The sequence below is a fragment of the Macrobrachium rosenbergii genome, chromosome 6, assembly GCF_040412425.1.
Source record: "Macrobrachium rosenbergii isolate ZJJX-2024 chromosome 6, ASM4041242v1, whole genome shotgun sequence".
Classification (NCBI taxonomy): Eukaryota; Metazoa; Arthropoda; class Malacostraca; order Decapoda; family Palaemonidae; genus Macrobrachium; species Macrobrachium rosenbergii.
The window spans coordinates 18672564-18684689 of NC_089746.1; the positions used below are offsets into that span (position 1 = coordinate 18672564).

Consider the following 12126-nt stretch of genomic DNA (forward strand, 5'->3'; position numbering starts at 1 on the left):
TGGTAGGTTATTTCCAAAGTAAAGTCAATTCTATTTTTAAGGCGTTAATGGGGCCTAATAATAGTAACTGTAGCAGTGTCAACACTGAATAAGTGACAAATACATATAAGTCGTTACTATTTATCAAATTTGAATCCCAAATTATCTACAAAACTTTCATGAGTTACAAGACGTACATGTGTACATACATACATTGTGAAATGTGCCAATATTTCCATAATCCATAAAAAACAAAAGAAAACTAATAATTATATGAATCAAAAACCAAATGAAAGAAAACTAATGATCATATGAATTAAAGGTCGCAATTTGACGAAGCTTTATAAAACTATCTAAATGGGAAAACTATTTATAAAGATTTCAGAATTTTTAGTACAAAAATAAAACCAAACCTCTTCATAAGTGTTTTCTGGATGAACAGAACAAGAGTAAACTCATCAAATAAGCTATCAATCATACTTCATATAAAAAAGAAATTGTCACATACTTCGAGAGAGATTAATTCCACGTCATTTATAACCTAAAAGGAAACAACAAAAAAGAAATAAAATTAAATACATTCGACATTCCACTTTTATCGCCTTCCAGCACAGGCACACGTGAAGTTAATCGGATTCTCTCTCTTTCTCTCCCTCTCCAAAAACAATCATAAGCAAGACGTGGGAAATGGCCGGTTATGCATTAACTACAAATAACTACAAGTCGCCATTTGGAGGCCCTGCATTTTCCTATATAGGAGAATAACCAATAAAAAAAATTACAAAACTTTGTATTACAAAAATCTGTAAATTGGCGTTATGTTCTTTGCTAAAAGATATTTTCTTGCTGATTTGCAAATTAATACATAGGTATACACAATACCATGATTCTATGTACATGTGTATAAAACTGCCCCTTGCACAGATCAGTTCCAGATCTGGATCGTGGAGTGTTTATGGTTCTATGTAAAACGAAATTGAAAATGGAAAGATTGCAGTCACTATGCAATTTAAGACGAAGCTAAATTACTCAACGTACAATAAAACCAAAAATGGAAAGATTGCAGTAATTATTAATTCACCAGGGAAGATGTACGGCATCTGAAATAGGACAACCAAAGGCGATATTTACTCTTTCTCTCTCTTTTACTTATTTATCCATATCCATCATAAATACACAAATACGTACCTGTCAGCAAAATTACACTGAAAGTACACAAATCAAGATTTCGCTTCGCAAAATAATTTTCCAGGCTGCAAAGACAGTTATCCATGACATATACATATAATCCATAGTATGTATATACACATTTGTATGTAGCCTACACATACATATACGACAAGAAAAATCTTTATTAGTTACTTGAATAATTTTAGCAATAACGACTATGATTTTACCTTGTGAAACATTAACTTCAGGCATCCACAAGGCTTATAAGACTTCAGTCTGATAAAATTCTAAAAAAAAAAGTAGTTTAAAATAAAATAATTTCTAGAGAAAACTCTGAGGGACCAAAGGCTTACACGGGCATGTTATCCTTGAACACGGAACCTGCACATTTCATAAACTCTCTGCAGTCTGTTATCTTTTAAATCATAAATACACACAAATCGATTCATCTCTATATCCTAAATGCTGTGAAGCGATGAGATTTCTCAGTGGATGAAAGGGGCTTTGTGGGTCAGCATCAAGAGTGCCACTGATATAATGGATAGCAACAACGAGGCCTCGGTGGCACTGGTGCCACTCATGTGTTCTGCCACTGGACGCGTGTGGGTAGAGCCACCCGAAGTGGCCAGGGAATCTGACTGGGGCTTCTCGTTCTCTGTGGTCGAGGAGGAGGAGGAGGAGGATGGGGAGTTGGTGGTGGTGGTGGTTGTAGTCGTGGTGGTGGAGTGGATAAGGATCTGAGAGGGGATGTATTCGCCGGGGATTTCCGTCAAGTTCGAGGTGAAGTACGGCTGGGAGAAATCGGCCCTCAATTCGGCGAGGCGGTTGTGGATATGCAGCCCAGAAATAGGGTGCTGGCGGGTTTCACCGTCAGAATACAGAGAAGTCAGTTTGGCCGAATAAGGAGCCTCGTATTTGTGTATGACAGCCACGAGCTTGACGTCAATGCTGGCCTCTCCGGGCAACTCGTAGCTGACCATCTGCTGCCGGAGGCTTTCGAGTTCGTTGTCGATGCCCCATGTGATCTCCCTCTCGTTGCCCGAGGGGTCCATGACAATAGCCTGCAGACCTGTGATGGTGCCCCTGATTCGACCCCAGTAAAGCATCTCCTTTTCTGGGTAATCCAACATGTCAGTCACGAGCTGGACGGATTTCTCTGGGTTGCTCAAAGTCGTGTTAGACACGATCTCCTCGGTCTTGGTAATCTGGCTCTTGTCCTCGTTCCTCACCACGTGGTCCACTTGGTAACGGACGGGCTCGTCTTCAGTCAGAATTTTGGCATCGTCCTGTCGATTGGATGCGCCATCCTTCAAGACGTATGCACGGCGCTCTTGAGGAGACACGTACCCAGGGTATACGTTCCCATCTTTGGATCCCACTGCCAGTAGCATGCTGGGCGTTGCGATGCCACGGTCAGGAATGGCCTGGAGGCGATCCCACTCGACCTCGATGATGCGAGCGGACCCGTTGATGGACACAAGGACGTCATACTCTTTGTTCTGGAGAACTTTTCCTAAGAAGGGGACGTTGCATTTACCATCCTCGACGGCGCCTGCGGTCCAAGTGCCACGGCTCTTGGCACGGCACCACAGAGGTCCACCTGGAGTGACGTGGACGGCATTCTCTGGTGGGTTATGACCTGCTACGACGTCCACCCACTGTAAAGTGGATGACGTCAAGTCTTGCCCGTGCGGAATATGGATCCTGGCCATCTCAAGGGCGTAACAACAGTGGGCCATCACGCCCACCAGAAGCACCAGCTGGGTTCCTGAAAAAGAAATAAACATCACTAGATATGGTGCTTAGTAAAGCCACAAAGATCAGCGTTATGAAACACATCAATAACATCGATGATACATGGAAAAGCAAATGCACAGCTAGGATGAAACCAGCTATACATTATTGATATGTAACCAGCAGATATTAAACAAGCATGATAAAAAGTCTTTAATTTTTATAAAAACGTTATCTTACAGGAATTTGATTTCTCCAAAATCTCACTAATGCTTTAACAAAAACAACAGTATGGTTTTATAAGGACTATCTTAATACTAGAGCATTATGACTGTTTATTTCAATACTTAACCTTTATTGAACACCTCAGGTTCCCTCATCGTCTTCCCAAAACCTGTAATCTATCGTTCCTCCTATATGGGAAAAATCACCTTTAACATAACACAGTGAGCTTCGAGCTGGTCCCTCTACAGTAGTTACCTTCTGCTAATCAAAGCTCTCTTTTTATCGCTTCTTTCAACCTTTGGTTTACTCGTATCACATACTGATAATTTTCTTTGACAGTCTGAGTAACTATATCATTACCATTCAACTTCCATATATCAAAGCACTTTGTTCGAAAATATTCTTGCCTCCTCTCTCACAGTCTCATTCCATTCCATATCTAATGCAAGGTCTTCCTTGACTCATCTTGTGATGAACTTCTTCAAACGATCTACCAATATTTATAAGACGTGCCCCAAAATGCACTCTTTCCATTCATTTCAGTTTAATATTTAATTTACTTTCATACCACTGCTCTTACTATTAGATATAACACCGGAACATAAACATGCACTGCTACTTACAAACCCATGGCAACAATTAAAAAATAAATAATTAAATAAAAATAAAAATAAAAAAATAAATAAATAAACCACATTCTCTCACATCGCAGGAACAAATTCCCCTTTACGCAGGGTAGCGTCATGCACAGATCTCTCTATCAGCAGTGAATCGAGCACTACACCCACACAAACGCAGCTTTTGCAAAGCCAGAAATAATTAATAACAGAGAATGCAGCTTCACCTTTAAGGCTTCGTTGGCGTGAGGAAATTTCCACTACACAGGCTTTGTTCAACAGGTAGCGCGATAAATTCATTACATTTATATATATATATATATATATATATATATATATATATATATATATATATATATATATATATATATATGCCTGTGTGTGTTTATCGCGCTAATACACAGCGGTGTTAATTCTTTATTTCTTGTAAATATATTTATCTTTATAGTCAGCTTATATATATATATATATATATAATATATATATATATATATATATATATATATATATATATATATATATATATATATATATATATGAGCCGACTATAACGATCAATACATATACAAAAATTCAAGCGCTTCAATAAAAAAAATTAACACCGCCATATATCACTCTCGCTATCCAACTCCATTGGCTAACAGAAAAAACTTATTTTAGCCCATTCCAAAAACCACCAGGAACGGTGCCATTTCATTTGATTCTCCCCACCTATAATTCATTTAGTTACGAAAGAGCAGCTGTTTTATGACGCCGCATTATATTTATGAACGCGAAATCACGATGGAGGTTTTTAGCCATTAAGTTTAATTAGGTTTCTCGATCCTTTGGGAAATCATTGAAAGCTAGTTAACATTTCTCACAGTAGAATTAATAACGAATTTTCTTCCCGAGAGACTACTAGTATTCATAAATTTTGTTTTCAGCGGAGTAAATTGAGATGAATTTTAGCTCAATACCCTGGCGTGCATTAGCAAGGAAGCGTCCTCCATTGCACCCTACGCGAAGATTGCAAAAAAATTTGTAATTTCAACGTTCCTTCGTCAATCCACACGAGCTGTCTTCTTTGATATTCCGAAAGTTTCTTATTTCTCGAATTTGAATAACAAAACCAATAACAATGTAAAAATGTTTCATGTTTTCTTCATCTTTTACATACTCAAGACATACCTGAAATTATTAAAATGCACAGCGCAACCACACCTCAGCTTGCCAAATTCAGCTAAAGTGATCTCAGATATAATTCTGGAAAAAGGAAATATCACTGGTTCTCGGATGACAGAGGTAGGCAGGTCATTTCTAAGAATATCTCTTCGCTTTAAAGGCCGCTACACTCCTACTTTTCCACTTCACACACACACACACACACACTCACAGAGAGAGAGAGAGAGAGAGAGAGAGAGAGAGAGAGAGAGAGAGAGAGAGAGAGAGAGAGAGAGAGAGAGAGAGAATATTTACTGATCTCAAGGACAAGCCTGAAGCGTCGCACCTTTTATCACTGCATCAAGGAAACTTGAATCTTAACTTCGTTCAACTATTTGTATAACATTCTCCCCTGAATTATGATTTATAAAGATTTTATTCCTAAAGTAAACAATAAAAAAATTCTCTACAGTTCTTGTCGTGGCAACCAAATTCCAAGGAATCATTTCCCTTTCACTCCCCTTTACGGAATATATTTGAATAAGATTAAAAATACGTCTGTGCATTTTACCCTTGAAAAACTACCCACACGACTAAAAACACAAATCCATTCCGTGCATATGTGGACCCGGTTCTCATATGCATAGTAATTTAGAGGTGCAGCTTTAATTAAACTGATACAGAATCTAATTTGTAAGCGAAAAAATAGTTATTTTTCTGAACCAACCTCACAGTCAAACACTCAAAGGCTGAATCGGTTCATTTGGAATGCAAGTATAGCTCAAAGTCTTTTTGAAACTCTAAATGCTATTTATTTTTGCAGTTTCAAAATAATATCTGTATTTATTACAATTACATGCTTAGTCTAATTTTAAATTGAACATTTTTACATGACTTTATTACACCTTGTACTCATCTTCATACGTACATGTACATTTTCATCCACTTAGTTCCTTGTTACATCACACTACACTAGCTCAGCAATTTATAAATAAGAACGAAATACCAATTTTAACTCGTGATGACGTTAACAGACAAACACCTCCCGAAAATTACAGGCTTACCATATGCTTCTGAAGAGAAATCTGCCGTCAGTGTTAATAACCAGAGTGTGGAAGCATATGGTAACAGTTAATAGGTCTAGACTAGTCGTTGTAACGCCAGACAGCATAAACATATGAATCATTATAATTCTAGATGGTCTAGCATGCTTCTGCCTCAAAAGAATACTGCTGACAGTGATCATATACAAATTTATTGCAGATTGATTCAATAAGAATTATTTTAATAATTACTGAAAACTAATTCAATCAGAATTATATAAAAATTTATCGCAATTAATTCAATAAGAATTATTTTAAAAAATGAAAGAAAATTAATTTAGTAATAATTAAAAAAAATTAATTGCAAATTAATTCAATAAGAATAATTTTAAATTTGATTGAAAATTAATTCAATAAGAATTATATAAAAATTTATTGCAAATTAATTCAATAGGAATTATATAAAAAACTTATTGCAAGTTAATTCAATAAGAATCATAAGTTTATTGCAAATTAATTAAAAAAGAATCATATAATAATTAAAAGCAAATGAACTCCATAAAGCCTAGAAGCGTAGCAGACATCTGTTTAGCCAAACTAAAAAAAAAAAAAAAAAAATACACCATAACGCAAAATAATAAAAGCGTACCATGACGCAAATGTAAATTCCATAAAAAAAGAACAAAATACAAGACCTTACGCAAAATTCTCCTCGGTGTGACGAGAGAGAGAGAGAGAGAGAGAGAGAGAGAGAGAGAGAGAGAGAGAGAGAGAGAGAGAGAGAGAGAGAGAGATGAAATAAATGGCTATATGGAAAAAGGCTACCGTATAACGTTCTCAGAGGCATCGGAGTTTATTGCCGAAACTCCGGAACATATTGGCTTTTGTTAGCCGAAAACTCCGGCAAAACAATATCGATTTTCTGTGGTTAATTACTTTTAATTACAGTAATTAATGTTTCTGATAAGCGTCCACAATTTGGCGAGGCTTCCCTCGCCGGCGTTCCCATTTCGTACGATCAATTCATTTAATTTATGCAATTCCGGCACGAGGCAAACTTTCGAGTATCCCTACTTGTGAAATACTTTGCATTTGAAACAGCACATTCAATTCCGAATGGAAAACATTTCCTTTCTCTACATATATATTACCAAAACCAAAATACTTGCCCGCCGGAGATCACTGAATTCTGCTCTCTCTCTCTCTCTCTCTCTCTCTCTCTCTATATATATATATATATATATAAACTTTATAGATTTATTTCTTCCATGCAACATATTTTTCTTCAGAGGTGCACCTCTTATGGTCTAATCAACTTATTTCGTTATACTGATATTCCATAGAATAGTCGCAATATATTAGAAAAGTCCCGACTGTGCAACTCTGTTCATGTTGTATACTCCACAGTCAAAAGGAGTTGAATTTGAAATGAGCTCCAGTGAGCCTAGTCAGCAGCAAGGTCAGTTGATGACAGACAAGTCACTGAGAGAGAGAGAGAGAGAGAGAGAGAGAGAGAGAGAGAGAGAGAGAGAGAGAGAGAGAGAGAGATATCAAAGAAGTGAATTTGATATATTTTGTTTTTGTTTGGGGGGAAGGGAGTTATTCATAATGCTTCCACTTTCTTTTACAGTACCCTGAGTTTTCAGAGTTGCAAATCAATAATACCTTTGGTTTCTCATCAACATCCAAGATCAAAGGTTCTTCTTTTTTTAATGTATAATATTAAAAACCCCAATGGCCCTTTTAGTACTGTGAAGTTCCAGTGATAGAAAAGGCAGAAGTCTGTTTTTATTTTTTATTCCTAGAGCCAAATTAATAGATTTCATTGGTTCCGTTGGTTCTGATTTTATTTGATAATAAAAAATGTGAAAATACATTAATTCGTGGGACAACGAAAAAGAGCTGATCACAACGAGAATTGTATGACTGATGTAAAGAAAATAAGGTAAAGGTAAAGGAAATAAAACGTTACGGATAAGAGGGAGTAAGCTTATTTATACCTCTTTGTGGATTTGGAATTAACGGTGTTCAAGAACTTGCGCAAAAGAGGTAAATCTCAGTAATCTCTCACTGAAGAGAGAGAGAGAGAGAGAGAGAGAGAGAGAGAGAGAGAGAGAGAGAGAGAGAGAGAGAGAAACATTCCACTCGCACATTTGATTTGGAGAAGCCCCACACATCCACACAAAACAAACGGGGAACAAAGACGGAACGTGTATGGGATAAATTAAACCCTATTATGAGGACATTAATGGAGATGTTTTCGGAAGACCTACAAAACAACCCAGACAACAAGATTATTTGTTCTATTTTGGTTATGGGTAAATGCCGTACATACCAGGAAGAGAGTAATAAGGAAGGATTTAACTACACTTTAATTATACAGTACACAAAAGTTGGCTGTTACTGATGTTGTAGCTGTACAACCTGAAGAGAATATAATAGAACAGAATACAGAATTTAGGCCAAAGGCCAAGTGCTGGGACCTAAGAGGTCATTCAGGGCCGAAACGGAAACTGAGAGTAAAAAGGTTTGAAAGGTGTAACAGGAGGAAAACCTCGCAGTTGCACTATGAATCAATCGTTAGGAGAGGCTGGGAAGTAAGATGGAGGAAAGAGAATATGAACGGAGGTACTGTAAAAGGAATGAAAGGGGTTACAGCTAGGTCCCGAAGAAACTCTGCAAAGAACCTTAAGTATGAGATGCACTGACAGCACTACCCTCCTGCGGAGGCCTTATGGGGAAAACCGCTTTTCATTTATATCCAGATTTAGCATCTGGGTCCAACAGTACATTAAAAGATTTAAACTTTCCCTTACAACACCCAAATTGCACATTCCAGAAGAGGGAAAGTTACTGGTAAAGATAATATTCATGACGGAGAGAGAGAGAGAGAGAGAGAGAGAGAGAGAGAGAGAGAGAGAGAGAGAGAGAGAGAGTCCAGGAACGAAAGTCTGGACTATAAAAAAAATATGGGTAAAGTTTGAACCAAAATAAGTAGGTAAATAGTGGGAAGGCTGAAGTTCACAGCCCAAAAATGAAAGTTGGGGAGAGAGAGAGAGAGAGAGAGAGAGAGAGAGAGAGAGAGAGAGAGAGAGAGAGAGAGAGAGAGAGAGAGAGAGTCCAAGAACGAAAGTCTGGATTATAAAAGAAATATGGATAAAGTTTGAACCAAAATAAGTAGGTAAATAGTGGGAAGGCTGAAGTTCACAGCACAAAAATGAAGAGTTGAGAGAGAGAGAGAGAGAGAGAGAGAGAGAGAGAGAGAGAGAGAGAGAGAGAGAGAGAGAGACCAAGAACGAAAGTCTGGATTATAAAAGAAATATGGATAAAGTTTGAACCAAAATAAGTAGGTAAATAGTGGGAAGGCTGAAGTTCACAGCACAAAAATGAAAGTTGAGAGAGAGAGAGAGAGAGAGAGAGAGAGAGAGAGAGAGAGAGAGAGAGAGAGAGAGAGAGTCCAAGAACGAAAGTCTGGACTATAAAAAAATATGGGTAAAGTTTGAACCAAAATAAGTAGGTAAATAGTGGGAAAGCTGAAGTTCACAGCACAAAAATTAAAGTTGGAGAGAGAGAGAGAGAGAGAGAGAGAGAGAGAGAGAGAGAGAGAGAGAGAGAGAGAGGTAAACTGTAGGTGGTTGGGGGAGGAACTGTCCGAGGAAGATGCAAGACTTGCGAGAGCAGGATAACTTGATTCATTTGTTTTCCCAAAACGAAAAACAAAAGCGGCACTAACAGAAAAAGATGACAGCATCCAGTTATTTCCTGGCTCATCCCACATAACGACCTCTAGAATTTGGCCGCCGAATTCACGCCGGGCCATGAATATGCAAATGACCTTGCCATTACATCCCAACGGGGGAAGACTGAAGCAGGAGTTACAAGCCATTGTCTTGGCTCACCTGCAAACATGCGAATAAGTTTAAGGTTGGAAAAATGATCTCGTTACTGAATTTTATGACTGAATCTAAGCTACGGCTGAACTGGTCTTTATACGCTGCTATGTTTGTTTGGGAACTGTTTGACTGTTAAATGAGGGAAACTTACAATATAAAAAGAATAAATCTTTTGATAATTTCAATGAAGAATACACGATACTTCCGATTTCAAATTTTCTTGTTTTATTTAGCACTATGTTTCTTTGCGAGTAGATAGGATGTTTAGTACAAGAGACTTGAAAGACGAAAGGAATAATCCTTTGATAACTCCAAAAGAAAATTCCGCACAGTAAAAACGATTATTGGTATAAAGGACACGTACTGTTGAGTTCAAGCTGTAAGCGCCAACATATGACTAACAGCTTTCACTGAAATCAGAGCAGCAAGAGCTGAATCTTGAAAAGTAAAAAAGAAAAAGGCACGAAATATATATTTGCATTTATTTATTACACATTATCCACAACAATATTACAACACATCTTATGCTGAAAGCATTAAACAATTACTAAAACGCGTATCACTTGCCATCGGTCAGTTATCAAGAATATCATGATCATTTAGCCTACCCTCCAGGATTGGTTATAATATATTATAGTAACACTTCCTTATGGGGGAACCTATTTTACAAATGAAGCCAAAATCGATCAGTAAAAACCTAGAAATATCGGTCAGTATTGTGTGTGGTTTTATATATAAAAAAACTAAACATTCCACAATTATTACTCATTACTGTTAGCATAATTCTTATGGAAAAAGCCTAAACTTCCTTAGCTGACTTTTTAAGGAATCTTAACAAACCATACATACAAATTTTACTTAGAAATACTGAAATAACCATACATACATAAATACATTTAGAAATGCAGAAATGTTTCCTTAAACATTTTTCTACATGGACACACAACCAAACCCCGATCACGAATGAGAGACGAGGAAGACCCCCCAAAAAAAAGGAGAGAGAGAGAGAGAGAGAGAGAGAGAGAGAGAAGGAACGGGGAAAACGATATGGGTGTGGCCCGTTGGATAATACGTTACCTTCATGATCACCTTAACCTTAATGGTGAAACACACAAACACACTAACGCACTAAAACACACACATATGCACGCTTTCTCACGCTGACGTGGTCATTAGAAACGCCCCTAACGATAAGACTGACCCATTATGACCCGTTTCCGACCTCGTTTCCATCTCCTCTGTCCAATTGCATTGACACCGATGTTGTCAATATGACCATGTCACCAGATACCCCGGTAAATGTTCACCTGGTGCTTTTGTTCCCTTCTCACCGATCCGTTCCAAATGGGTACACATACAAAGCGTTTAAACGGATACACATACAAAGCATTTAAATGGGTGCACATACAAAGCGTTTAAACGGATACACATAAAAAGCATTTAAATGGGTACACATACAATGCGTTTAAACGGATACACATACAAAGCATTTAAACAGATACACATACAAAGCATTTAAATGGATACACATACAATACATTTAAATGGATACATATACAAAGCATTTAAATGGATACACATACAAAGCATTTAAATGGGTACACAAACAAAGCATTTAAATGGATACACATGCAAAGCATTTAAATGGGTACACAAACAAAGCAACTGAATGGATATACACACAAAACATTTAAATGGATACACATACAAAGCATTTAAATGGATACACCTACAAAGGATTTGAATGGGTACACAAACAACATTTAAACGGATACACATACAAAGCATTTCAATGGATACACATACAATGCATTTAAATGGATACACATACAAACGTACGAACGCTCATTGTCTTTTCTTACCATGGTTTGAATACAAAACTACATAATGAGAATGCACTTAAGCGCAAAAATATACTCACAACTCACAATCTCGAGCAGTAAATTTAAAGACACAGCAAACATTAAGCAAGTGTGTCTAATGCTATAAAACATACTAGACAGAGCTTTAACTTATTCTCAAATGCTTTTCTTAAGAGGCTGAAGCCAGATCTTCTTTTCATGTCGAGATATTGCAGGATTTGTCCAATTGATCCCATTCGCAATGATGTGAGTGATTCTTTATTAAAGCATTAACATCTGTCAGATATTAGTTAGACGTTAATATTTCCATAACAATTTGCCTACGTGTATTAATTACAACACATTTCCTAACTGGGTGTTCAAAAACTTTCCGTATAATTTCTGTAGTGCAGTGTCTTTGTCTGAGGCAAGCATAGCGAGCGTAATGTCAGTATATCATTAAGGGAAAATCATTTGTACA

At 37.1% G+C, this 12126-nt stretch overlaps 1 protein-coding gene across 2 annotated transcripts in view; it reads right to left on the minus strand.

Annotated features, from left to right (window-relative positions):
- Window positions 1–1105: 1105 nt before the first annotated feature.
- Window positions 1106–12126, minus strand: part of LOC136839260 (protein unzipped-like) — a 241551-nt gene continuing 230530 nt past the window's right edge. For both annotated transcript variants that reach the window (XM_067105050.1, XM_067105049.1), the window contains one exon: window positions 1106–2917. In XM_067105050.1, coding sequence (XP_066961151.1) covers window positions 1635–2917 — 1283 coding nt within the window. In that variant the 3' untranslated portion in view covers window positions 1106–1634. The remainder of the gene's footprint in view (window positions 2918–12126) is intronic.